We start from the raw sequence: 26,316 nt of genomic DNA on the forward strand, positions 1-26,316 counted from the left end.
TACTACTATCCTTGTCATTATCTCAAGTGCTCAATCCTTCAGGTATAGTAATCAAGAATATACTTTGAGAAGTAGAGAACAACAATAGAAGTAGAGGAAGTAATAAGGGGAGGGATAGAGGGAGGAATAGAGAGAGCAATAAAGCGAGTGATAGAGGTATTGATAGAGGCAGTGATAGAGGCAGTGATAGAAGTCGTAGAAGAAGTAGGGACGAAGGTTGTTCTATTGTCTATTTAGTTGCCTCGATGATCGGCGTCAACTTGTTGGAGAACCCGTCTGTTGGCGGCTCTACCATCTAAACCGGCAACATTGGTCTCACCGTCGTGGAGCTCGAGTTGGCTGCGTTTGACATGATAGGTGGTAACAAGTGCTGACTGCCTGAAATGGAGTCTGAACTTTACAAATATTCCTGGCCTCGTTGGCTCAACTTGAGCACATACGAACACCCACCTAGAGCTGGTCCAAGAGCTTCTCTGCTGCGTAATCGACATTCGTTCCAAAGTTATGCGCCTGGGTCTGGTGAAACCGGTTAGCAAGGTTAAAACCGTGAAGTCGACGGGACATACCTGAAGACAAATAAGCCCATCATCCAACACAACCTCCCCGTACGTCGCATACGCCATCTTATCCACGATCCGGAAGTGAATCTCCCCCTTCTCAGCAGCCTCATTGAAACCTTCCCTCAACATATCATCATCATCAAACTTTTGATACCTCATCTGAGACCTCAGCCCTTCAAAGTACATCCTCGTAAAAGCACCAATGTTCACCTCCCAATCATTCCTCACCTCGCTCCCCTTCTTCTCCGCCGCAGCCTTGATCTTTTCAAAGTTCGCCTCGAAATTGGGACACAACACAATGTCAGGCCTCTCGAGCATATCCGCAAACGACTTTCTCGTCTCCTCGATCTGCAGATCATAGTCCCGCCTCACGGAAGTGCGCGCCGCAAAATTCATGGGCGCGGCGGACCCCGGTGCGGGAGGCGCGGCATTCAAGGCGCTCAGGAGACCCTGCGTCTCGAGGGCGGAGCCGATGTTGACGCCTAGATTTCTTTCGGAAAAGACGATCGCCAGCACGCCGCCCTCCTTGACGATGACGCCGCAGTAGGAGACGCGCTCGCCCTCCGGGCGGTCATCGAGGTCGATAATGAGGGAGTGGGCGTGGCAGATGGAGTTGAGCTCGGATTTGCCGTCTTCGCCGTATCTTTCAATGAAGTACTTGAGGTTATAGATTGCTGAATCGACGTAGCTGGTTTTGATTGTTAGATTAGAGAGCTTGGATACGCTTTCGTGTCTGGATCTTACTTTTCGATGCAGCTTCCTAGGCGCTCTTTGGCGTAACCCTCTTCGGCGTAAGGGTAAAGCGCGATAGGGCTGATGTCCTTGAGCGTCCACTCTGTGCCCAGGACGTCAGAGAGCTTATTCTGGAAGTCTTCTCTCTTGTTCTCCCAATCATCGCGGACTCGGAGGTGGTCAGTGACTGAATATTTGACTTGAGACACCAGTACATACTGTTCTTCCGCACGGCGAGAGGAAGTTTCTCGGCAGGAGGCAAGCGAGACATGGTGATTGATCAGACGAGTAAAGAAAGTGAAGTTCTATTCAGATTGATGAGATCAATTTCATCTAGTGTGAGAAGTCGTCTGAATACAAGCCTTTTATCCTTTCATCCATTATTTCAGCTCTTGAAGCCTAGCTTGAGTCATCCGATCGAGTGTCTCGCATTTTCCCCTCAGTTGTGAGCCTCCTTTCTCAGCTCTCCCTCGTGAAGGATGAAACCAGCCTCACTATTGGCTCTTGGCCCGCCAACGGCCACTAGTCGCGCTCAATCACAGGGTTTAAGTCGCGACTAAGTATTCAGCCTGACGATGCTAGACAGAAAACAGCGAACGGATGTAAAGAATGTGGAGGTTATTCTTTGACATCTGCCTATCCTCGTCGCTTCTTTTCTCCTCATGTTGAACATTGTGGACATGAGTGAGTGAGGTTCGTGGAGTTTTGGTGGTGGCGCATCATGGGGCATCGCGCAACAGTTCAGGCAGTCATTCAGGGGTTCAGGAACACTAGCTTACCTAAGGTAACCTAAGGTAGTTAAAGATGGTAAAGATGGTAATGATGGGTTCGCTGAGCAGTGAGGGGAATTGCGGGGTGACATGTCGATCAACGTGCGCCTCCATGAGTCCATTACCCATGAGACGAGTCTCGCATGTCGTAAGTCGTAAGGGTGTAAAACATCGATAATCGATCGGCTTACCAAATAGTGCTCGGCACTGCATCTACGCATCACTGCGGAGTTTTGGGTGCCACTATGAGGGCTGTGGTAGTGTACGGAGGAGTAAATTGGTAATCCAGCGTAGGAGCGGCGGCACATACTCGAAACCGGCGCCCGTCTCTTAATTAAAGTGTTGAACTATGTCTGCGGAGCCGGGAGCTGCGGGCGCGGGCGGGAACACTTGTCGGATGAGAAGGAGGCCGCCAACGCGCCGGAGAGATCATACAGAGTACACTACTTTAGGATGAGATGCAAAGGTGATTGAACAAGAGTGACATCATCATCCCTGGTAATCCGTCCGTCTGTCTCCGAACATTTTTCTTCGGACCGGACCGTTGGCCGTGACACCGTGGTGCTATTGTTGTCTCCTTCCCCGGTCTTGGTGTTCCTTTTCTTTCCCTCACCGTCTGTATGAGTCTGACCGTAGATGAGTTGTCGACAACCTGGAAAGTCGAGACTCTTAATCGCAGGGATGTCGTGTTAAGAGGACAGCTGCAACCCGGCACGTGCCTTGGTCATTGACACCTAACCTAACGCCCCCCTGAGAGGCTCAGATGTGTACAAAGTACGGATACTCCATACTAAACTCTGCTTGTTGTCACTTGGATTGATGGGTCATTGATGGGTTGTGTGTGTTTGCGCGGCGTGCCGGCCGGCCGATGGAACCGCTGGGCTGTGGCATGTTCACGCGGGTGGCCGCTTATGGGGACCCGCGCTGAACCATCAGCTCATCATCTGACCTGATGCGTCCCACCCATTGCAGATCCAGCCGCCGTGCCCCGGACCAGACTAACTGCACCGTTCAGCGGTAGCCTGGGTTTAATTGCTGCGTAGTAGAGGTAGGGATAGTTTGTTAGTGGACTTCGTAACGAAGGGCTCCGTACCGCCCGTAAGCTATGAGGTGTAAAGATGCAGTGCTTGGTTTTCTCTTCTCTTTTCGGAGCTTACAGGAACGCACTTTACCCAGCCAAGGTTTCCGCAACGTCGTATTCTCTCGAAACCCAGATCAACAAGTTACAACCCCCGCCGACTACACCGTACACGTGTATTGTGTCATTTTCATTTCATTTCTTCTTTTTCCATAAGTCCCATATGGCATGATTAACGTGGAAAAGATACTCCGCCTCCCCCCTTGTTGCCTTTTTTGCACGGCCTGGGATGAGTGTGACGCCACATGCCCAGCTGCATGCCACCGTCCTGCCGGGCACCTCTTGGCGCCCGATCTTGGCGGCGCCGGGGGGGAGGCAGAAGTGTCACGAAAGTGTGTTCAAGTGGCCAGGGTGGATTATCGACTGATGCGTCTAGCTGCATCGCGGCTCCACTCCTGCTGCTTGGGAAGGTGAATATCAACCACCGGATGACTCCCCTTATAACGACGGAGAAGAGGAAAGAGACATCACTTATTTCTCACTCATCATCATCATCACCATCTCATCCATCTGACACTCAGATCCAAACACCAAGAAAATCACTACCCAAAACATATCCACGCCTGGCATGACAACTCTGTAAGTTCCTTTCATAACGGAGCCTCGCATCATGCGTATCAACGACTAACATAACTCAGACCTCTCAAAGTAAAGGTTGCAATCCGTGACCACTGGACCAAGGAAGACAGCTACCTCCAGCAAGCCCTCAAGGCCCTCCGAGACGTCCTCGGCCTCGAAGTAGATGTCAACCCGGACTGGCAGATCCTCCTCACCCAGCTCGACGCAGAGTACGCAGACAGGACCGACTTCGTCGCCGCCGTCGCCGGCACCGTCGAAGCATGGTGCCGCGCCGCGACGGAGCTTCTCGAGGACGAGAAGAATGAGGAGTGGACCAACACTCTCCTGGACAAGCTGAGACTCACTTGGTCGAGGTTGCGACTCTTTGTCGAGGTGAGTGACCCCTATTGTCTTGTACTCGTAAGAAACGTGAAAGTTCAACACACAAACAGGTCGCCAGCGATGAACACGCCTCAACAGCATGGTCCGACGACCGAGGCGGCTTCCTCATCACCCTCCCCAAACTGCAGCTCATAACCCCCATGGACCTCCACCCCCTCTTCAAGTCCGAAATCAAGGACTGCTTCGCCGACCACCACAAGCAGCTGCCCCCTTACTCCGCCTCTCCGACAGAAGACTGGGCCGACCTGGAAATGGACGCCCGTCTAAACCGTCTCTCTGTTGGCGGTACGGGCCATCTCCGTCAGCGCGCCTCCATCAGCTCGACAGCATCGCGCGGACCGCAGGCAGATTTCATGCCCAAAGCAGACGCCCTTCCGCGCCCGGACGAGCTGCTGCAAAAGGCGCCGTACCACCTCATCGTGTACAGCCGCGGCGCGCACGAGATTGAGATCCAGGGGAGCCACAGCGCGACGCTCAAGTTTTTGGCGGACTACTTCAAGAAGTGGAGGAGGACGAATCACCAGATTAGCAGCAAGGTAAGAACCTCTCTCTCGAGACTTTATCACACAAAAGAAAGACATTGCAGTCACTGACAAACGAAACACAGCCTCCCGCCGTCGAGGTCAAGCTGCACCAGTGCGCCTTCGGCATGGGCGCGAGCATCGACCGCCTGGTACTCGTCTCGGAGCACAAGTACGGCGGCGCCTTCATCCTCACGCCTACCATCATTCTTTCTCTGGTCGAGGGCGTGTTGGGGTATAAGCCCGTGTACTCTGACGCCCACTCGTGGACGTACCGGCGCGATACCGAGTTGAGAGCTTAAATAGGCGTTTGTGGCGGGACCACGACGGAATCGGATCCCGGGAATTTGGGGTCATTGTACAGCATCGGATGGGAAATAACGGAACATTGGGCCATGGAAGGCCTATGGTTGGAAAGGGGAGGATGGATTTTTTCACGATGCTCATGACCTCATAATGTTAAGATCTAATAATGCGAGAAGACCTCATTACTCATTACCCATTATCTTCATTACTTCGTTTGCTTTCCTAATATCGTGAAAACGGTGCTGCGAATGCGGCTCTTAGTTGAGCATAACCTTCCTTCACTCGCCCACGACTTCAGACGACAAGCAACCGTACCTGAGAATCTTGCTTGGACCATCTGATATCCACGGCCGCGCCGGGCCGCCAGCAGATCAACCTTCAAGCAGCCGGACTCCGAAACTCCGCCCAAGGAAAAAAGGCCCGATGCCGTCACATGAAGTCAAATAGTGCTTCCGCTATAAACAATCAAGTGTACTACGGGCCAGCAATCGCAAAGCTAAATGGACACGTTCAATGGGAAATCGAATCAACCCACTAAATCACTAGGTCCGTTCAGCTTTCTGACTGCTGGCCTGTAGCAAACTTCTTCTTTCACAGCGGAAGCTTTACAGATTCAATCAGTCTCATTTCGCCGCCTCTTCCAGTACTGCCGGACCAATCTGACCCCCCGCAGCCCCAGTCCCAATCCGTCCAATGTTATGTTCGACGGGAGCACATTTCCGCCACACCGGGAGCGACCGGCGCACTGATCCCCACCCCAATCCCGGGGCCCGAAAGAACCGCCCCCGCCCCCCCCCCCCCCCCCCCCCCCCCCCCCCCTTGTTGTCGGCGCCGGCTGCCCCCCCCCGGGGGGCGCCGGCGCCCCCCCCCCCCCCCCCCCCCCGGGGCCCGCAGAACCCGCCCCCCCCCCCCCCCCCCCCCCCCCCTCCTTTCGGGGTCGGACTAGACATAGAAATTAGGTATTGGCGGGGCCGGACTTATCTTCTCCGACTGACAACTGAGAGAAGAGTGTATGGTCTGATAAGCTCAAGATTCTGTCAGCCACATCTGTGCGAGCTGCTGCGGTCTTGATTCTATTCTTTCTATGCAATTTTATGCGTTCTGTTTAGTTCTGCCTGCTTGCGCCATCGTCGTCTGAATGCTTGTGACGGTAGGTCGATTATAATCTCCATGGCTGGAGATTTTATTATAACTGCCAGGTGCTTCCCGAAGGACCATATTCTCAGTCCAGGTCTGAGAGAGATGGAATAAGTCCAACCAAGTCTCAGCCTCGATTCCCGCCCATTCCATATCGAATCCCTTTACACCCCTGCACAAGTTGCATCCCACGGCTTTCCAAAGACTCCAAAGCGAAAACAACAATGCCCTTCAACGCAGAAGCATACGACCACAAATGCCGCCAAATGTCTGACGAAGCTCTCATCGCAAGACGATCCCACTACATCCGCCGGCTCGCGAGCAGCTCGACAGCAACAGCGCTCCACACAGCAGCGGGCGCCGTCACTGCGGGGCTCAGCTGGCTCATGGTCCCCTACGACGCGGCACGCATCCGGAACGCGCGCAGGAAACGGCGGATCCTCGAGAGGCATGCCGTCGAGAGGGGCCTGGCGGTGAAGACGAAGAGGGGGGACGTGTTGGTCCCGATGGCGCTTGGGGTGACATTTGGCGCGGTTGCGATCGAGGGGGCCGAGGTGTGTACTGATGTGCTGGTGGGGAGCACCGGCGGGTCGACTTCGAGCGCAGCGGCGCATGGTGTTGTCAAGGGGGTTGCTCACGTTGGGCTTGATGCTGGTGTTGCGGCGGCTGAGCATGCGCAGGCCAAGAGAGGAAAGATGAAAGTTGATGGGAGGTTGATGGGGGTAGGTGAACGAGGTGGTTCGATGAGTGAAGAATCGGAAAAGAAATGAGAGCTTTCGGCGTCAAGACGAACGCATGGCGACGTTGGTCTTTGGGGTCGACGGCGTCGCTCATTTCGCCCCAGTCGGTTCAAAAGCGAACTTCTACTGAAGGGCGTGACATGCCCGAAGGATAGTCATAATTCGATTGAAGAGATTCAATCATAAGAGTTGAGTGGAGTGTTGAAAGCTCGCGATACTTTTTAGAGGCGTCTTCTGAATCTGAGGTGAGGTGTTAGTGAGCGAGATCTCAAGATAAGTGAGGTGAAAGACAAAATTGCTTACCGGCAGCACCAAAGTAGACCGCACATAGCGGGTACTAGGACAACCAAGAGACCAGCGCTCCAGTATCGCGTGCTCAGGCGATGAAGCTCCTTCAGCCTGCGCTCGTTCTCCTCCTCCTCCTCGTCGATAATGGCCCACTCATTGTCCTTGCTCCAGTAGATGTCAAACTTGCCCTGTCGGATTGAGCCGTGCTTGATGTGGACCGACTGCATGGCTTGGTGGTGTGTATAATGCCTTTTGGCGGTGTTGATGTTGTTGCTGTTGATGATGATGTGAGGAGCCTTCGAGGAAGCTCCAAAGGTTGGGGGGTAAACAATTCCTAGTTGGATGTTTGCTAATCGGCAGGTGAGAAAGATGAGGAAAGACCCATCCCCTTTGTATGAAAATAAATTTCTCGCCCTCGAGTCACTTATCAAAAAAGAGGACGCCTGAGGACTCCGTAGATAGGCGTTAGACCCTTGATAGGGAGGCGCGTAGGGCAGAAAATGCGCGGCGCCGCAGAGATGGCGAAACCAATTCGAGATCGGCTCGGGTTATTTCCAGTTTTTATTATGGGGCCGCTCACACCGTTCTGGACCACAAGCTGCCTCCTCGAGTCCTTTGACCCTCCTTTGCCGCTCTGATGGGCCTCTCCCAAGCGTAAAACAAACAGGTGTGTGGAATCGGTGGGTATTCCGAAGGCGCAGGGAGCGGCTTGCGTCAATTTTCGGCGGCCCGATAATGAAATGATTGACAAGATTTCAAGATGGCGCGAGCCGCGAACCAGATGCCAGGGCTGAGGCATGCGGACCTATTCTTGACAGTTTTTTTTCTCTTCCCGCTCTTAGCCAAGCTAAGATATGCGTGAGGTCCCCTGCTTTCCGGTCTTGGATAGCTTTACTGGTTTAGCTTACGGCAGCTCCTTCACCGTGACTTATCTTCATTACCTTATAAAGCAGGTAGCTTCGGACATGGATGGATCCACCTTCAGGATTCGTTGTCCATTTGTTGGGAGGAAACATTTTCTCTCTCGGGACGCGCGCCACAACAACCATTGCGTGAGCCGCCCTGCTTTTTGCGCATTCGATCAAAATAGCTCTGGCGTATCTTACTCACAATGAGGCGGTGTCCCTAGTCCATTCATCCGCTATTACACGGAAGTGAGCAATATGAATGACGGACGAGTGTCATGCCACTACTTAAGTAAGGGGGGAGAATACCTGAAATGATTCGAGAATGTCGTCCAAGCGGAAACAGAAAACCGAACAAGGCTGAGTTTCACGGCCGGACACATGTCAAGCCCAAGCAATTTGATTTGAACATTTTACTTTTTACATACGGATACCTTTCGGATAGACATGGGTCCCGGCATGAAGGATGGATCCCGTTGGGCATGCGTGTTTTTTGCTGGCATAATCGTTTCCCAGCCGATTTTATCAGGGTCCCCATTTCATCGACAGGGGCAAGACCGCAGCCGGGCAGCTTGCAGGCGAAAAAAAGAGAGACGGACCCACTACCCGCCACTCGGTGAGTCATTGCGATAAGGTAGGCTCCACTCACACACACCTCAAAATGGATCCTCATCGGCCCGCTGCCCGTCTGACATTTCGGTGAGGATCTTTCACCGAGGGGAACATCACCAATATCGTCAATATCGGCTTCATGCAATATAGGACCAACGAGCCAGTCGACTCGGTAGTGCAAGGTTCATCATTTCACTTTCTCATTCAAACATATCTCCCGATGAGACTACTCGTTGCACGATACAGAACAGGAACGTGAAGTCCATGTCCCCTACGCCACACGGGGGACTTGAGCCTCCAAAGTCAAGTCGCCAACTTTGCCAACTCAAGCTCGAAGACTCCATCAATACACTGCTTACATTTCAGATCGTTCTTCTCCCTTGTGTGTACTGTTTCGCGTATCGTCATTCATTAAGCCACGATACTGACACCAGCATGCACGTTTGCACCCCGGATCTTACGATGCCTACGTGCCTACAATGCAATACCTTACCGTGGCGCATCTATCATATGATACCTCGAGTATAGACCTCTCACTTCAAAACCTTTTACCTGAAATTCGCTAGATCGGCCACACAAATGCAAAGACAAAGGTACGCGATGTACACAGTCTCTCCCTGAATCTCATGTGGTGGTTGTTTATAAAGCCTTGTTTTTCTGCCTTGATTCTGCCGTGCTGGTACCCCGCGAGGCTGGTTTGTCAAGGCGAATTTCACCGTGCAGCTCATAAAGTTGGCAGTCTACCATGTATTTACATATTAAAGTCCAGTGAGAGGTGTCTCTTGTCCTTCCCTCGCCACGCATCATAGCGAGCAGGCGTTGTGATAGTTGAGTACCAACTCCGCACTGGTTTTCTGCGGTCTTCAGCACAACAACACTACAGTCTCCTACGGCCCGAAATTACAGAGCACACCACACAGCCAACGAAAAGGACACGCGCATTCAGTTGCTGTTTCGACCTCATCAGATACTACGCGCCTACGGTGACGGACGACGAGATCACCAAGCCCGGCTACAGGATCACCAACCTCGACGCATTCCTACGCGCGCTACGCGAAGAGACCAACCGCCGTGGAAACAAAGGGAACGTATCGCAACGCCCTTATATTATCTACGCCGGCACCAACGCTCATCAGGTTGATCGCCCTGACCCGACAAATCGTCAGAAATTTCAATACGATTTTCCACTCGCCGTTCAGCCTGACCAGCAACGTAACGCGGGTCGATCTTGGCAATCCTTGCTCGTTCTGGTCATAGGTATACAATGCTGAATACTCACGAGCCAGTGACCAATACCCTCAGATGGAACGTCTTCCCCCTCTCCACTTAAAACTATCAGACACACCTGAGAGAGCCATAAAAGCTCAAGCAATGAAACTCAAGCAATACAGAATGGCCCGGTTCTAGACTTTGGATTACAGCCCTACGGTAGCACCGGAATCTCCGGTGATCGTGATGCCTTGCCTCAAATCATAGGTCTCTGGCGCATTGCCCGTCCTTATATACCCTCACAGAGCTCTCTCTGTAATCCAACACCTGTTACAAATAAACAAATAAACAAATAAGACAAAAGATGTGGTAATAAATATTTCGGCACCTATATAAGGCAGGTGCCAGTGTGGCGTCCATACCTTCCTCGTCTTTTCAATAATTCCCGCGGCACCTTCCCAGAAAGCAACCCAGACCGCCCACGAGGCTCCATATCCAATGAATCATCACCACTTCCTCAACAACAAGTACCTGGGCCGTATGGTCGAGGGGTCAAATTCGAGCTGCAGAGGCCCCGGTTAGGCAGTGAAGACTCCTGTCTATTTCGGGATCCAAGTTCGAATCCTCGATCGGTCGTCCCATTGTTGTTTTTTTTGCTTTTTAATCTTCATGCTCTCTCTCCTTCCTTCCTTCCCTCCGTCACACTTGTCGTGATGTGCATGAGTATATCAAATGCAGCCTCAACGCCAGCAGGACCGAGTTCTTTCGCTGGATAGTATATGACTCTATCAGTACAGCTTCCTGACGATGATCTATACACAACTAGGAGCGCCGAACTATGTAAGTCATACACGGAAACTAATACCATCTTCAATAATCGGCGTTATATAATGAACGAGCCAAACGTGCGCAATAACAACTAGAGGGTATCATTCTGTAGAACCACCTACACAAACCAAAACACAACCACCAAAGACCAATCTACAAAGTCGCGTTCCTCACAATCCCATTTTCCGTATACAAGTAAGGCGGCGTCTCGGGCGGACTGCGTCCATTCCGGTACAGCCACAATCTCGAAAGATCCTTCACCTTGACCGTCTTCTTCCTATGCCGTCCCTTGACGTGTTCCCCATGGAACTCAACCTCATTGTTGACATCGCGCCCCAAATACGCAACCTCAAACGCCTCGCGCGCGTTCGCCCCGGCATCACCCTGCCGTCCGACCTGGATTTCGCTCTCCATGAACTCGCTCTCCTCCGCCGCGCCGATAAACTCGCCTGTCTCAGGGTCCTTTGCGAGGGGGAACATGCCGTCGAGGTAGTGCTGACAAAACTGGTGCCCACCGCGCTCCGAGGCCCTTACGAAGAGCCGCCCGATGAAGCGCGGCATGCTGTGGTCCGCTGTGAGGGAGGTACAAAAGTGCAAGACGCCCCAGATGGCGACAAAGTCGGTGGTGTGGGCGTAGTGCTCGACGTGGCCGATAGCGCGGTCCAGTGCGGCCGTCGATGATCGAGAGGAAATGGAGGACGACTCTTTGGGGAGGCTGGGCGTGCGTGGGTTGCTGTGTTCGTTTTGGCTTCTGGTGCTGTGACTCGAGACGAGACGTTGTTGACCGCTGTTGGCGATTGGCGATATGGGGCTGTCCACGAAGTCGCCGTGGGTTATGCTTGTCGTGGTCAAAGTCATGGCAGCTGGATTGTTTTGTGCCAGGGCCTGGGACATTGCATGGCGATGGGGATTGTTGAAGTGGTTTGCGGCATTGCCAAATGTGTAGACCTAGACATTGTTAGAAGTGTTGTTGTACGGAGTGTCTGATGTCACTTACCTCGAGTTTAGCAAGAAGATCTTGTGGCAATTCCTGCAATAGCCAGTCAAGAACGAGACCACCCTCGATGCCACCCTGCGAATGCAAGACGAAGACCACCTTGGAGTATTGTGGGTTGTAGAGCGTTTCCTTGACAATTCGATAGCACATTCGCACATCGTAGGTCGCGTACCCCAAGTTTCGTTGGATGAGACATTCGACAACATCAAAGAGGATTCCCGAGGTCTGGTTATGGATACCGAGGATTGGCCGCTTGAAGGTGAGAGCGAGTCTGTTTAGATTGTTCTTCATCCAGTGGTCCCTGATGCGTGTTAGTCAGTCTGTTATGCCCCCATCTAGTTCCTCATAGATGCATATTGAAATGCACTGGGAACACGAAGTGAGAGTCGATAACAACTTACCCGACGGCAACTCCGTTCAAAAAGATCCATTTCTCGTGAGCGTGCTCTGGTAGCTCAGGTGCGTACTTGGGATCCGAGGTGTAGGTGAGGGTTGGCCCATTCAGCAACAGGCAGAGCAGATAGTTGACGGCGAAGAAGGCGCCGAAGGCGAGGCCGGCGATCCAAATAGGCAATAAGACGGCAAACGGCAAAGCCAAGATGAAGCCAATTTGCAAAACGCACAGGAAAAGATGCATTCCCACGCAAAAGAGGTTTTGCCTTGTGAAAGCCAACTCATCGAGGTCCCCCGAATCGGCTGGGGTAATAGGCCATACGATCCAGGGAAGAGCCCAGATGTACTGGAAAAAGTAGTAAATATCCCATGCGAGCAGCTTCCAGGGAAAATCGGTGTAAGAATAGCTGATGACGGAGCTGCCTCCCACCTGGGAGCCGAGAAACTGTGTCGAACCCATCCTCTGTTTATGCAGCTCTGTTCGTTTCTGTTGTCGTGATCGATACCGTACCGCGAACCTGTCGCCCAAACCTGGGATGGAGAAGAGGCCGGCGGCCATGATGACGGGTATGGCTAGGACGATATAGAGCCAAGAATAGCCAGATGGCGAAAGTGAAAATGACAGCGAGGGTGCTGACAGGAAAGGAATGTGGTCAAGTGACCAGCGGGAGACGGACGGTGGGTGCTCACGCGGCATTATATCGTGGGGAAGCAGATGGGGATGGAGGGCGGCGCCGGTCAGACAAACGAACAAACTTCCAACCACAAACTAGAGATCCTAGTTCCCCTCGTAGCGGTCGTTAGCATTTCATGGGGAAGAGGTAAGACATTTTTCTGCTCCAGAAAAGAAGTAGAGACACAGCAGACACAAGGTGCAGGCAGGGCTGAGTTGGCCTGAACCCGGGCCGGGATAGACGACGGCGCCCATCTTCCATCTTGGCTGGTCACTCGACCAGGGGGCACTCGCCAATTAGGGGGGTCGGTCGCAGCGGCTAGGGCGCCACCCCGCTGCCTGCCCTCCATGTTGCCTTACAGATTGACAATGTCTGGTGTGTTTTTGGGGGCTGAGATGGGGTGCGAATAAGCGAAGATGCGATGCGCGAGAGCGAGATGCAGTCAGATCCAGGCTGTGCACCAAGAGATCGAAAGCATGCCTCTGGTAAAGTACCATGCAAGGCTCTGATATGTTGACAGAGTCCACAACTAGATGCCACTGACGGTTACACCGATAAAGTCGCAAACAGAAAATGACAAGAAGTCAGAGAAAGCAACTATGCCTTGCGTTGTCGGGGCTGTTTGAGTTGCATGTGGGCGTCTTACAGGCTGCCGTAGCAAGAGTGCACCACATGCGCCAACAGCCCTTGAAGGAAAGCCAGCAGACGCGCATAGGACCCAATGACAGCGTCCATCTGTCGTCATTTCTGACGTTACGTGCCCAGCTAATCGGCACGTTCAGCCCGACAGAGTCACATCCTCGAGGGTCCAAGCCGCTTATTGCGATCCTCACCCGGCGAGGCAACAGGCAGCCTTGAAATCTGATTGTGCTTGGTACGGAACAATTGCCTCGTGAATAATGTCCAAGCTCTGACCGTTCGTCTTGGGGAAGTGAGTGGCTGGATGTCGATCTGGTAGACACCGAGCTGAGTGGTTCGGGTTCTACCGCGTGCAGCTATGCATCACCAAAAGTTGAGGTGAATTGACTTCTGACTTCCTTGTCCGTCGAGTGATTCAAGCGTGGGAGAGACATATAGAGGCTTGGCTGTCAGATTTGACGCAGTTGCTCTTGTCAATCTTCCATCAGCGTTGTTTGTATTCGTACTGCCGTCCGAGGAGATGCCTTGAGCTTTGGTGGAGTCATTGGTCTCAGCCGTCACAGCCTGGCATTGAAGCCTCAATCTCATCAAAATGATGCGTGACTTCGTCGCATTGCCTGGGACTACGATGGTTGAGATGATCACAGCAGCTGTTGAAGAGTTGACGAGTGAGAGAGGTGGAGGAAGGGGAAGTTGACGCCCAGCTGAGCTGTAGATTTTGGGGATGAACATGAGCTGGTCCGTGCGCCAAGCAAAGGTCGTGGGGGAGAGAGCTCCTTCTCCAACTGGCAAACAAATCATGTGTTTGGTGGGGCAGTTTGTTGACATTGAAACCTCCGAATCCAACATCAACACTGGACTGACTATACACCTTCAACGTCGACCGTCTGCAGAGCGCAACTCCGTACTCGAGATATCAAAAAACAAGACACCACCATGTCAATGCTCGCAATCCACCTCGAGCAGATAGCTCTCTGCTGCGAGGGCATCGACTCGCTCCCGTACGCATTGCCCCTCCTCATTAAAAGCACCCTCCTCAAGATACCCTCAATTTGGCCGCCATCCGAGACATTCACTAACACACCATGGCAGCTTCCCACCGCCCAAAATCTTTACAAATGCAATGCTCTACAACACCGATATCACCTCCCTAATTCGCGACACCGAAGCCCACGAACGCGCCCTCTTCTCCGTACCCCCGCCCCCACCACCGCCAGCAACATCATCATCCTCCCAAAACCAAGAAGCGAAACCCACCACCTCCCGCCGCCAAACCGTCTTCAACGTCGCTTCGGGTGAAGTCACAACCGGCCCACCACCAGGAACCTCCCGCGCTGCAGGCGGCGGAGGCATAGGCGGACCCCGCCGCCACACCGCCGTCTCCGCCGTCCTCGGAGGCGACCTCCACGCCCAGCTGCGCCGCGGCGAGCGCCAGGCCGCGAGCAAAGGGGGCGACGTCGACGTCGAGGTACTCTTGCAGGGCGCGACGAAGCTGTGCGGCGTGTACGCTCTGCCCGGCGCGCTCGAGCGGATTCCGCAGCTGAGGTCGCGGTACGCGCACCAGACGAATACGTTGGCGTACTACGAGGCAAAGGTTGCTGAGAACCAGGCTGCGGTGGAGAGAATGAACAAGGATCATTGGATGAGTGAGGGAGATGACGAGCAATTTGATGACGACGAGGACGAAGAGGAAGAAGTGGGCGAGGATGTCATGACGGAAGAGGACCTACGGGCCGAGGAGGAGTTTGTGAGGGAGCTTGATAAGAAGAAGCGGGAGCTGCAGCAGCGGTTGCGGGCGATGGAAAAGGATTTGGGAGCATTGCTGAACATGTGATGTTGGTTGGAAAAAAAGGAAAGAGGATAGTAAACGAGGGCGCTTCTACTACCATGGTTGTTTTGCGACATGATACCCCAGAAATTCAAACAAAACTCCATCATGACCCAAAATTACCCTACACTCCGATTACGTTCTCCATGTGAGCGTGTGTGCCACGACAACCTCAACACGAAAGCCCGTCCCGTGCCCCCGCTGCCCTCCCACCCCTCTCCCTCGCCGCAACAATCTGTCCCAAAAACTCACCCACCTCCTGCGCGCCCCCAACCTCATACTTGTCCTCAATCACAAAATGCGGCACCCCCCTCACCCCCATCCGATACGCCTCCTCCACCTGCCGATCAACCTCCTCCCCTCCCTTACCCTCCTCGAGCCACCGCCTCACCTCCCCCCTCTCAAGCCCACCCCGCACCGCCGCGTCCACAATCATATCCCAGCTCGTCACGTCCCCGTCCTCCTCAAAGTAGCTCTTCATAATCGAGTCCACCACCGCGTTCTCCACCTCGGGACCCTTGGTCTTCGCCAGCTGGATCGTCCGGTGCGCGTCCCGCGTGTGCCCGATCTTGCCCCCGAACGTGAAATTGAAGCCTTCGGCCGCGCCCAGCTTCTTCATGCGCGCGTGCATCATCTCCAGCCTGTCGGCGCCGAAGCGCGCCGCCATGCGCTCGTTGACGGGGACGCCCTTGCGGGGCGCCGTCGGGTCGAGGTAGTAGGCTTGCCAGGTTACGTTGAAGGTGTCGTCCTTGCCGCCGGGGTACGTCTTTTTGTAGAGGTCTATCGCCCTGTTCAGACGGGCTTTGCCGAGATAGCACTGCCAGTGATGTGAGTGACCTCGTTTCTCTCTCTCTCTCTCTCCGATGAGTCCCAAGGGCGTCTTACAAAGGGGCAGACGGGGTCTGATATGACTTTGATGTTGATGGTGGACATCTTGCTTGCTTGGCGTGCGGCGTTCATTCACTTTCAAATTTTTTTACTCGACGATGAGGAGAATATGAACAGGTACACAGATATTGGTTGAATAGAGTCTATCTTCGAAATCTACGATATGGGAATCAAAGACGTCAAATATGTCGTAAAACTCGGCCTCGGCCTCGCTCGAATACGGCGGGACTCCGCCGTAACTGGGCGCCGACTTTTAGTTGATTACCAATCAGACCCGGAGCCCGATCCGACCGGAATCATTTAGCTACAGGCCGGCGGGATTCCTCCATATCGAGACGAGCTTACCCCGTCTCGTCTCTTCACATCAGCACCAACGAGCCCACAATCCGCCATTATTCAGCCGAAGCAAAATCGGCGAAGGCGGGTCTGGGAAGGTTCCGATGGTCGTTCGGCACTCTGCATTTCGGCACTTGGTTTGTTACGTTGCATTCATGATTCGTGGAGTCTATGTGCGCCCCTTGTTCATTACCACCGCCAAGGGCCCTGCCGCCCTGCCGCCCTTGCAAAGTTGCAAGCTAATAAAGCACAGGCCAGTCTAAAGCTTGTATCCTCTGTCATCCACTGCGCAAAATAGTTCCGCAAAAGGATCCGCCGTAAATAGGTGTGAAGCCACAGCTATGGGTATTATCATGTCCGAGTCGTGCTATCAGCGCTCAATCAACAGAGTATCGTTCTGTCGCCTCTCGTAATCTCTGGTCATTCCGTGACCGACGCGATTCGTAAGGCTGCCTGCGATGCCTCTGTCTCTCATCTCTCCTCCAGGTTGAAGGGTATATACTGTTGATCGTGGACGATTCTCCACGATTAGCTGCGCTGCGACTCTGTGACCGTCGCCGCTTGAGTGTAACATCTGGATACTGCACAGCGCGGTCCCAGCTTTCGAGCGACATGTAGGGGCTTCTCAGCCACGCCCGAAGCTCATGAAGCAGCAATCGTGTATTCTCTCTGCCCAGAAACTCTTGAATGAGCTCCTCAGCTTGGCCCATGCTGCCTTGCATATCCACAGTCTTCAAGATAGCGATGATGTACTCGAGCAAGAACTCGGCATTGTTGGCTCTGCGACGTCGGACCGGGTCGGTATCTAGCGGCCTTGCATCATGATCGGGCGAGAGGAACTCAAAGACCTGTAGTTCGCGCCGAAGAAATGTACGCGCGCGCGAGACAAGCTCTGTATCGGAGGCAAATATTTGCGGAGTCAAGTCTCGGTATCTTGATATCCTGTTTGAGCCCACGTGCAGCGAGTACAATTGATGTCGATAGACATGTCTTCGGCGGGTGATTGCCTCATCTTGAGACAGATTGGGCCGAGTCGTCGAAGGCGCATAGGGCCGTGGTCGCCGTGGGCGGGCTTGAGAGTAATATCGTCTCGTTTGCTGACCAGAAGGGGCATTCGTTGTGTCTCCAGCCTTATCCGAGGGTCTCTCTGGGGCCTTGAAGGTCTTCCATTGCTTTCGCTCGTCGCTAAACTCGTAACGGACCTCCTTGATCTCGGTCTTGCATAGCGGGCATGCTATTTGTCGTTCCAGCCATGTCGCGAGGCAGAGGAAATCGAAGTTGTGGTGGTGGCAGGGTTGCGCCTCGCAGCCTTCGGTGATCTCTTCGAGGCAAATGACGCAACAGTCTTGAAGATCCGTCGGTCGCGTGGTGATCTCCTGCAGCGTTGTCTGCAAGACGACGGAATGAAGATCTCGTGAACTCGAGTTATCGCTGGATATCGCTTCGGCGGACATGCCACAGGTGTAGAGCGTGCTCAAGAGAAAGGAAGTGGTGTTTGACGGAGGAGAACGACGATGTCACCATGTCAGTCCAGTGTGACGGCTGTGTTAATCAGCGTGACATCCGTGGAAGCAGCTTAAACTCTGATAAGATAAGGAATTCCATGGTGGGGCAATCTCTTCGGCCGGTTAGATACGTACCCAAAGTGCTGCTGGGCGACCGTGGATCTTTCGTGTTTAGTGCTTTTGCCTTGTCGCGTCAACCGCGTTTCCTTTCCCTCCACCTTGAAATCCACCCTGGACGTCTTCAACTACGTACCTCAATCCAAACCACTTACTCAACCTTAATTCTGCGCCTTCACAATCTTCAATGACGTAGATGCATCTCGACCAGCGACTGCCCCATAATGGACGAACCGACAAAGGCAGAGTATGAGCTCCAGTCACAGAAACTACGTGTCGAACTCAAGACGTGGGAGACCTCCTGGGCAAAGTCTCACGATGGGAAGAAGCCGGGCAGAGGCGATATCAAAAGCAACGCCGACATAGGTGAGTATCTTACCTCTGAAAGCACAAAAGCAATCGAAGATTAACACGAGTGACCAGCGCAAAAATACAAGCAATACAACAAAGTCCGCGACATCCTTTCAGGAAAGATTCCTCCACCTTCAAAAGAAGCTCCGAAACCAAAGAAGCGGGACGATATCCCCCCCCTCGCGAGGACGCCTTCGAAGAAAACCAGGCACACCGAAACGCCCTCGAAAAGAAGGACGAATCCCGAAGATGCCGCCCTCACTAGCACCCCCTCGATCTCCAGAACCCTCTTCAGCCCCGTGGCTCCAAGATCGATTGGACCTACTCCACAGCGCGATGGTCGTGTACTGGGATTGTTTGACCTAATGGTGGAGCGTGAGCTCGGAACACCGTCAAGAAAGAACATCAACACCTCTGCCGACGCCAGAGTAATGACGACACCAAGAAAACGTGCGACACCCATGGACGAGGAGGATGATGCGAAATTTGGGCGGACGCCAATGTCCACGAGCAAACGGCAAATGCTAGACAGCTTCATGACACCTCTGAAGAACAAAGATGTCCCTGCAGCAGACGCCAAAACACCAACAACTGTTTCGAAGCTTCAGTTCAGCACCCCGTCCTTCCTCAAAAGACACACCCAGCCACCACCCAGCAAGAGCGATGACTTCACAGCGCCGCCCCTGCGATTACCTCGGAAACCACTGGTTCGTGGCCTCAGTGCTATTGTAGCAAGTCTCAGAAAGGTGGAAGAAGATAACTTGGATAACGAAGACGAACTCGAGGCTCTACGGGAGGCGGAAGGCGAAGTTGTGCAGCCTAAAGTGCCTCCGAAGCCGAAAGCGGATATTCTCGCTGCAGACAGTCAGGTCAATCTTCCTCTTGGAGGGTTTGATGACGAGGCTCTTTACGACAGTCCCGATGAAGAGCAGGTGGGACGTGATGGAATGCCGCTAAGGGTATACAAGAAGAAGGGGCAGAAACGAACGACGAGGAGATCCAACATGAAGCCTGTCCACGTTAAACGGCCATCGGCTCCCGCCGAGGAAGAGGCACAAGAAGGAGACGAAGAAGAAGGCGTGCCAAAAACACAAAACAGTGGTGATCCAGAGGACGACTATGATGAGCTCGCGGGCTCGGGTTCGGACACAGAGTTTGACGAGTCGGCACCAAAAACCAAGTCCAAGAAGAAGGAAGAAAAGAAGACGGAGAAGGTCGGGGCGGTCAAGAAGGCCGTCAGAAAGGTGAACGCAATGGCGCATACGAATTTCCGGCGATTGAAACTGAAGAACAACGGCGCGAAAGGCGGGCCCGGATACAACAGCAAGTTCAGAAGACGACGCTGAGTCGACATTTGCATTGCAAGGCGTTTACATGGAAAGCGATATCCCATTTGACATTGCCGATGAATACACGTCCACAATAAAACATTACTATCATGTTTAGGCCCTAGGTATTTCATGTGCGTCTGGTGTCTAAAGGTAACACTTCGTGACAGTATTTGCTCGATGCTATGTAACTCTATATTACGGCAGTAAACGAGCCCCTAGTCGCCGTATCAGGACGAGGAAGTAGAAGGTCGCGAAGTCGCAGCTGATGGCAACCATGAGCCATGATAAACCAGCCGAGAAGACTACACGGTCAACAAGAAACCGATCTTGTTGCGGCATTTCCGCAGGAATCTCACCTTCCTTCTCGCTTAGCCACTCCATCTCAGTCCAAAGCGTGTCGTCGGTACCATCACACATCTCCAGCTCTACAAACTTGTCAATCATGCTTTGCCCACGATCAATATGTCTTTGGAGCCGTCTCAAACAACAGTACGACGGGCCGCCCCGCGCCACGGGCATAGTCCCTTCTCCTTTACACACCACCACCGGCACCTCCCTCCCAGCCTCTTCGCGGCGGCACTCTTCTCCATCAGTCTCTAAAGAATGCACCAGGCAGAGCAGCCGTCTGTAATCCTTCAGCACCGCCCAGAGCCAGCAAAACGCCAGCGCAACCTGCAACACCATCTCCTTCACCACATCCCGCCCCTCAAACCCCTCCATCTGCGCAGCGCAGCAATTCCGCAACGCCTGCTGCCGATTCAGCACCTCGCGACACGAGCGCATCCGCGGCGGCGGCGACTTGTACAAGCCCGGGTTCCACTTGGTCGTCTTCGACTCGGCGTCGTCTTCCTGGTGCCATCGTTCCTGCCAGAAGGCGTTCCAGAAGCCGGAGAAGGTCTCGGAGGCCGTCTGGGCGCAGGGAAAGGCGCGGAAGAGCTTTGCGCGCCAGAGGGATGGCCAGTCTGTCGCGAGGAGGGTGAAGAGGAGGTAGCCGGTGATGTCGCTTGCGAGGAAGTGCGGCGTGGGGGTGTAGCCGTGTAGGATGCTTGTGATGTCGACGTGGAGGTCGGTGATGCGGCGCTTGAGGCCTCGCCTTTTGGGCGGGTTGGAAGGCTGGGGTGAGGTTTCCATCGTTGTATCTGTATTTCAAAGCTTCTTCTCCTTGAAGATCAGATCCATTTCTTTGCTTGTAGTTGTCGAGACGCGGGATCTTGGCTCTTTTTCACATGCGATGCTGTCTCTTGATCATCCCTGCATGGTTGCCGCAATCATCTCAGCTCAAACCACTTAACGGGCTCGCCAAGTCCAACAGAAGCCATGCGCTGGCATTGTTTTCCCTACGATGCAGAAGCATGGCTTTCCCTTTTCGAATCTCACCCCAAGGGACGCGAGCTAGGAGTGGCCGATGTGGTCTAGGAATGACTGCCTGTCGTCTGATGTAAGACGATGCCCACATGTAAGCGCTTATCCCAACCCCTTGGGTCAAACCGCTGCAAGTATGTCACTTAGCGAGAGAATTTGATTCGCCTAGGGAACGAAAGGATCTGAGTTGGTTCTCAGCTTCTCAATGATCACGTGGCTCGAATGGCTATGGAACTCGGCGAGCAACCTGAGTGTGCGTTATTAGATGGTGGCCAGTACAAGCCATCAACCGTGGTGATTGAGACTTTGGATCTTAGAGGAGATCGTTTTGACTGGGTGACTGGCTACCTTTTGTATCACCAACTCAAGCGGCTTTTCATTCTCTTGGTATTGCAGCACGAGATCTTCATGATGTCGCAGAGCAAGCGGCATCATCGTCATCCGCTACAGCACTTACCAGTCATACTTTGACATGTATCACCTTTTACCCGTGATGTTGTCATGTAGATGAAATTCTTCGCAAAATATTTCTGGTGTATGTCTGAGTCTACCGCACCTCCTGTGGTGCCTCAATCGTAGTCACAATAGGCCCTTTCTCCCCCTCCTTTCCAACCCCATTGACCGCCGCCTCCCGCGCCTCGGCATTCAACCTCACCCACATCTTCTTCCTCAACTCCAACCCATCCATAAACACCTGAAACCAAGACGGATCATACTCTGGTAGCGCTCTACCAATCCCACCCTCAGGCTCGCCCGCAAGCTCCCTCACCGTCTCGAAATACTCCTCAAAGTGCGGATGCACGAGCGAGAACCGAATATCGTCCCCCTTCTCCTTGACTCTCTCCGCCTCCCACGCCGCCTGCTCCTCCTTGGGCGGCAGCTTCGCCCGCCCAGCCAGCACGCGCGCCGCTAAAACAGCTTGCCACTCGAAAATCTTGAACGTCAGCCCCGCGGCCACGGCGCCGATGAAAAGTAGCGTCGGGTCGGCGTGGTAGATGACGTGCTGGTAGAGCCCCGCGACGCGATTATTGCGCAGCTCGACCGAAGGAAGGAAGGGCAAGGTCCAGGTGAAGCCCGTGGCGAGGACGACGCTGTCGACTCCGGGGACGGAGGTGCCGTCCTGGAAGTGAACTGTTCTCGTGGAGGGGTCAATGTGGGTGATTGTGGCGCGGCGGGAGATTTGCGGGTGGTTGAAGGCGCCGTCGCCGAAATAGAGGTTTGCTTTGCGGCCGTTTACGACGGAGTAGATGGGGAGTTTGGCTGTTTTGACGAGGTCGACGGAGATGTCTGCGCCTGAGACGGAGGCGCCGACTACGACGACGCGCTGGGTTGTGAGTGGTCAGCGACTTTTTCGTGACTCGCGGGGAGAGAGAGAGAGAGGGAGAGGGAGAGAGTTAATTCATGAGGGAGCACTCACCTTGTTGCGGAAGTGATCTCGTCCGCGAAAGTGTTTGCTGTGAATCACGCTTCCCGGACGCGCCTTTTCAAACTCCTCGAGGCCCTCAATGTGAGGCACATAAGGAACCCAGTAGTGCCCCGTCGCAACCACAACAGCGTCGAAGTACTCAACCCACCAGTCGTCCCACTCATCCCCCTCTTTCCTGAGGGTGAGCTTCCACTCTTTCCCAACTTTCTCAGCGCGCTCGACGGTGGTGCGGTAGGAGACGAAATCCTGGTAGCCGTTACGGTTCACCAGCCCCTGAACAAAGTCCCGCACCACGGTCCAGTGTCGAAAGGGCGTCTCGGGGCCGTGCAGCGCAATCGAGTTGTCGGTGCGCTGTTCGGGGAGGGATTCCTCGGAGAAGGACATGGGGATGGCGTCGACGTTGGTTTCAAGGTAGGGGTAGATTCCGGACTCGGTGAAGCGTGGCGGGGGAGGGGTCGAGACTGACCCGGCCGCAGCTTTCGGCGTCCGGGACGGGAGGGTTTCCGGGATCGGGAGGGGTTGGTCGGCGGTTCGGGCTGCTAGGGAGGAGAGGTTTGTGAGGTGTGGTGGTGGTGTTTGGTCGCCAACCCTATTGTGATGGAAGAGTTAGTGCGTGTTCTTTGGGGACTCGCCTCGTTCGAGCGCGGTGAATGTCTCTATTCCATCTCATCGCCCGCCGATGTGGCATCCAAGTCAAGGAATAGTAATGCTATGTTCAGTGACATTGATGATGGAGATCATTGGCCGCAGGAATTGGCCATCTGCTTCAGTCATCCAGATGACAGAGCACCATCAAGGTTCTCGTTTGTTCCTGGTTCATCTCATAAGGTAATACGAAGCAGTAGCAGAAGATATTTCCAGGAACAGCTTAAACCATCCAGGTACTCCAATGAGCTCCATATGAGTACGACCAGCCCCGCGCAACAGTCCAATGAAAACAACTTGCGACGAATGTGAAAAGAAAGACTCACCAGCATCCTCCCGCTGCCTCTCGACGCTCAAACACACGAATGACGTCGAAGGCCTTCTCCCGTGCCAGGGCGTCAATTGTGATAGCCCCGGCCGGCCCCGCGCCGATGACGGCAACCCGCTTGACTGCGCCCATTCTTCAGATACTCGCTATTCCCTGAAACGCTCTATGCTTGACCAACGTGGGATCGTAAAGAGAGTATCACAGGATTGTAAAGCAGAAATGAAAAAGAATAGGATAAGGTACGCGGCACCTGACCCAGCACGCGAAGTGCGAATGCTCTCACTTTTTTAGCTGCCCTCCTCCCGAGAGTTTGGGAGCGGCTTGCAGCGGACGGATGGAGGGGTTCAACTGAACAGGGGTGAACCCCACTACCAAACTGCCAAAGCCTCCAATCGTGTTGTCGTAAACCGCCTGACCGGGTAGTCGGACAGGGATGCCGGTGTCGTTCACCGTGGTGGAAAGTCGATTTGGTCATCTTAGCGCCCGATGGCGTTATCGTGCGAGGAAACGTTGTCTCTCGTCGCCCGTCACGAGCATGTGCTGTTATCGATAACGCTTATCAGCATTTCCCGGCCCAGCGAGGTGGGAGACCATCAAGGTGCGAGCACTTACATCACATTGCGTTGTTGGACCCTGAAGTTCTTGAGGATATCCGCAGTGTATGTGGGGGAAACATGGGTTTGCGGTCCAGGGCAGACTGGGATTATTTAGAGTCTGATAGGAACCTGGATGGCCGACTACACAAGACAAAAGCATTTAGCCATGGCATTTCAGCTGAATCCAATGGCCAATGTTCGTCGTCTCTTTCTCGTGTATGTGTGTGTAACTGCCGTGATCGACAACCATGAATTCTCCGACAGATGAAAAGATGGTGTGCACCACGCCGACGGACCGATCCGTCGTGGCGTCCGAGGACAAGTTGGAGTGGGATGTCGATGAGGAACGCAGGGCTAAGAGGAAGTGAGAACTCCCCGGCTCCCAGTGACACATGATTTTAAGCTTAAAGTAGCTCCATGAGTTGAGTGAGGCTAACGTATCATGTTCTCAGAATCGACATGACTGTGTTACCTCTCCTTGTCTTGGGTCTGCTCATGTTCCAGCTCGACCGTATGAACCTAGCTTCAGCACTTACAGCCGGCTTCGCGAGGGATATCAACGTCAGTCAGGATACTATCAATCTGGGAAACCAGCTCATGTTCATGGGCACTGTTGTCTTGGAGATTCCATGTAACTTGCTGTTACAAAGGGTGCGTCCGTACAAGCCAACGCTCAAACTTATTCACCTCCCCTCCCCTCCCGTTACCAGTTCCACCTCCAGAGGGCCTACCACCCAGATCCCATCCAAGCTCACTCACACGTCCGCGTAGTTTGGCCCCCGAAAATGGATCTCCCTACAAGTCCTCCTCTTCGGCACCGTCGCCACGCTCCAAGTCCTCGTCAAGAACCGCGCCGGCTTCCTCGCCATCCGCCTCATGCTCGGCCTCGCTGAGGCGGGGTACATCCCCGGATCAATGTACACCCTGTCGAACTGGTACCCGAAACACGAGCTGGCGAAGCGCATTGCCGTCTTCATGTTTGGGCAGTTTGGGGGCAACGCCCTGAGTCCACTGCTTGCTTCTGGAATACTGAAGTTGGCCGGAAAGGGTGGGTTGACGGGTTGGCAGTGGCTTTTCCTAAGTGAGTCCTCCCTTCCATTTTTTCCTTCGGCCTGTTAGATCTCATGGACTCTTCTAATACTGTGTCGCAGTTGAGGGCCTCGCGACTCTGGCCGTTGCCATAATGCTCATCTTCCTCCTCCCCGGATCCCCCGACACGCCGAAACCCCTCGGAAGCCCAGGCCTGATTCGATTCTCGACAAGACAACAGCAGATCCTCCAACAAAGAATGCAAATCGATGAGCCCGGAAAGAGCGATGGAGTAAACGGTATCGTAATCCCCTGGGCCCTCGTCTGGAAGACAGTCAAGCACTACAAGAGATGGCCGCACTACGTATCCACCTTTTGCGTCTTTTCGACGTGGTCGCCGCTCACAACATATACTCCTTCCATCATTATGTAAGTAAATTCATGAACCTTTGCACTTCTTGCAGATTGAAGTAGCGCTCTGCTGACTCACCTACCTCTACCTAAAGGGCCCTCGGTTTCGACCGCATCAGCGCCAACGCCCTGGCCGCGGTCGGCGCGTCTCTCGCCATGGCCGTCGTCTTCGCCTTTGCCATGCTGAGTGATCGGTCGAATAAGAGAGGATCGACGGTGCTGTTGGGACATGTGTGCTATCTGACCATACTGGTGGTGGCCCGGATAGTGCATCCGCACGTCGGGAAGTGGTCGAGGTGGGGTTTGTGGACGGCCATCAATGCTTTTGCTGTCTGCTACCACCCGGCGCATAACACATGGCTGCAGGTCAATTGCCGTGACCCCAGAGAGCGCAGCATTGGAATTGCGTAAGTAGTTGGTTCATCACAGAAAACTCGGGAGTACACTGACAGACGAGAAAGCATGTGGGTGATGTCTGCCATCAGTGGTTTAATGGTAGGATCTCAATACTTCAGGGGTAACGATCTGCCTTTGTGAGTTTTCCTCCCGGTCAAACTACTATAGACTTTTAGTTGACTTCTTTTTCTTTTGACAGCTACGACAAGGGCCTCTTGACGATGATCATTATGGTCTCGATCGGCATGGCGTTTGCTTTATTGCAGGAGGCCGTTTATGTGTTGCATAACAGGCGTGTGGCGCAAGGCAAACACCGACCCAAGGACGGTTCTGAGCCGTATATTTACGTTCTTTGAAT

The 26,316-nt window shown here is 53.7% G+C and overlaps 12 protein-coding genes across 12 annotated transcripts; 5 read left to right on the top strand and 7 right to left on the bottom strand.

Moving 5' to 3' along the window:
- Positions 1 to 450: 450 nt before the first annotated feature.
- CCOS01_07655 (uncharacterized protein) lies at positions 451 to 1,597 on the bottom strand (the record flags this gene model as incomplete). Its single annotated transcript, XM_060455818.1, has 3 exons — positions 451 to 516; positions 567 to 1,248; positions 1,305 to 1,597. Coding segments are annotated over 3 exons (1,041 nt in total), but the record flags the coding sequence as incomplete, so codon positions are not given.
- A 2,171-nt stretch (positions 1,598 to 3,768) lies between these two features.
- Positions 3,769 to 4,983, top strand: CCOS01_07656 (uncharacterized protein; the record flags this gene model as incomplete). Its single annotated transcript, XM_060455819.1, has 4 exons — positions 3,769 to 3,779; positions 3,839 to 4,151; positions 4,211 to 4,696; positions 4,768 to 4,983. The coding sequence occupies 4 exons, from the start codon at positions 3,769 to 3,771 to the stop codon at positions 4,981 to 4,983; spliced, it is 1,026 nt and encodes a 341-aa protein (XP_060313711.1).
- Positions 4,984 to 6,348: 1,365 nt separating this feature from the next.
- CCOS01_07657 (uncharacterized protein) lies at positions 6,349 to 6,894 on the top strand (the record flags this gene model as incomplete). The annotated part of the gene is made up of 1 exon (XM_060455820.1): positions 6,349 to 6,894. The coding sequence occupies one exon, from the start codon at positions 6,349 to 6,351 to the stop codon at positions 6,892 to 6,894; it is 546 nt and encodes a 181-aa protein (XP_060313712.1).
- Positions 6,895 to 7,085: 191 nt separating this feature from the next.
- CCOS01_07658 (uncharacterized protein) lies at positions 7,086 to 7,379 on the bottom strand (the record flags this gene model as incomplete). The annotated part of the gene is made up of 2 exons (XM_060455821.1): positions 7,086 to 7,104; positions 7,168 to 7,379. The coding sequence occupies 2 exons, from the start codon at positions 7,377 to 7,379 to the stop codon at positions 7,086 to 7,088; spliced, it is 231 nt and encodes a 76-aa protein (XP_060313713.1).
- A 3,480-nt stretch (positions 7,380 to 10,859) lies between these two features.
- On the bottom strand, positions 10,860 to 12,793 carry CCOS01_07659 (uncharacterized protein; the record flags this gene model as incomplete). Its single annotated transcript, XM_060455822.1, has 3 exons — positions 10,860 to 11,654; positions 11,704 to 12,004; positions 12,105 to 12,793. 3 exons carry the CDS (start codon positions 12,791 to 12,793, stop codon positions 10,860 to 10,862), a joined length of 1,785 nt encoding a protein of 594 aa, XP_060313714.1.
- Positions 12,794 to 14,345: 1,552 nt separating this feature from the next.
- On the top strand, positions 14,346 to 15,243 carry CCOS01_07660 (DASH complex subunit Spc34; the record flags this gene model as incomplete). The annotated part of the gene is made up of 2 exons (XM_060455823.1): positions 14,346 to 14,410; positions 14,502 to 15,243. The coding sequence occupies 2 exons, from the start codon at positions 14,346 to 14,348 to the stop codon at positions 15,241 to 15,243; spliced, it is 807 nt and encodes a 268-aa protein (XP_060313715.1).
- Positions 15,244 to 15,409: 166 nt separating this feature from the next.
- On the bottom strand, positions 15,410 to 16,197 carry CCOS01_07661 (DSBA-like thioredoxin domain-containing protein; the record flags this gene model as incomplete). The annotated part of the gene is made up of 2 exons (XM_060455824.1): positions 15,410 to 16,054; positions 16,123 to 16,197. 2 exons carry the CDS (start codon positions 16,195 to 16,197, stop codon positions 15,410 to 15,412), a joined length of 720 nt encoding a protein of 239 aa, XP_060313716.1.
- Positions 16,198 to 16,838: 641 nt separating this feature from the next.
- Positions 16,839 to 17,915, bottom strand: CCOS01_07662 (uncharacterized protein; the record flags this gene model as incomplete). The annotated part of the gene is made up of 1 exon (XM_060455825.1): positions 16,839 to 17,915. The coding sequence occupies one exon, from the start codon at positions 17,913 to 17,915 to the stop codon at positions 16,839 to 16,841; it is 1,077 nt and encodes a 358-aa protein (XP_060313717.1).
- A 392-nt stretch (positions 17,916 to 18,307) lies between these two features.
- Positions 18,308 to 19,780, top strand: CCOS01_07663 (DNA replication regulator SLD2; the record flags this gene model as incomplete). The annotated part of the gene is made up of 2 exons (XM_060455826.1): positions 18,308 to 18,449; positions 18,507 to 19,780. The coding sequence occupies 2 exons, from the start codon at positions 18,308 to 18,310 to the stop codon at positions 19,778 to 19,780; spliced, it is 1,416 nt and encodes a 471-aa protein (XP_060313718.1).
- A 180-nt stretch (positions 19,781 to 19,960) lies between these two features.
- On the bottom strand, positions 19,961 to 20,896 carry CCOS01_07664 (uncharacterized protein; the record flags this gene model as incomplete). Its single annotated transcript, XM_060455827.1, has 1 exon — positions 19,961 to 20,896. One exon carries the CDS (start codon positions 20,894 to 20,896, stop codon positions 19,961 to 19,963), a length of 936 nt encoding a protein of 311 aa, XP_060313719.1.
- Positions 20,897 to 21,674: 778 nt separating this feature from the next.
- CCOS01_07665 (uncharacterized protein) lies at positions 21,675 to 23,658 on the bottom strand (the record flags this gene model as incomplete). Its single annotated transcript, XM_060455828.1, has 3 exons — positions 21,675 to 22,451; positions 22,545 to 23,142; positions 23,525 to 23,658. 3 exons carry the CDS (start codon positions 23,656 to 23,658, stop codon positions 21,675 to 21,677), a joined length of 1,509 nt encoding a protein of 502 aa, XP_060313720.1.
- A 712-nt stretch (positions 23,659 to 24,370) lies between these two features.
- CCOS01_07666 (major facilitator superfamily transporter) lies at positions 24,371 to 26,314 on the top strand (the record flags this gene model as incomplete). The annotated part of the gene is made up of 7 exons (XM_060455829.1): positions 24,371 to 24,486; positions 24,575 to 24,773; positions 24,894 to 25,203; positions 25,274 to 25,580; positions 25,658 to 25,969; positions 26,024 to 26,095; positions 26,158 to 26,314. The coding sequence occupies 7 exons, from the start codon at positions 24,371 to 24,373 to the stop codon at positions 26,312 to 26,314; spliced, it is 1,473 nt and encodes a 490-aa protein (XP_060313721.1).
- Between the last annotated feature and the right edge of the window lie 2 nt (positions 26,315 to 26,316).

The sequence above is a fragment of the Colletotrichum costaricense genome (genome assembly GCF_030867565.1).
Source record: "Colletotrichum costaricense strain IMI 309622 chromosome Unknown Scaffold_7.1, whole genome shotgun sequence".
Taxonomy (NCBI): domain Eukaryota; kingdom Fungi; phylum Ascomycota; class Sordariomycetes; order Glomerellales; family Glomerellaceae; genus Colletotrichum; species Colletotrichum costaricense.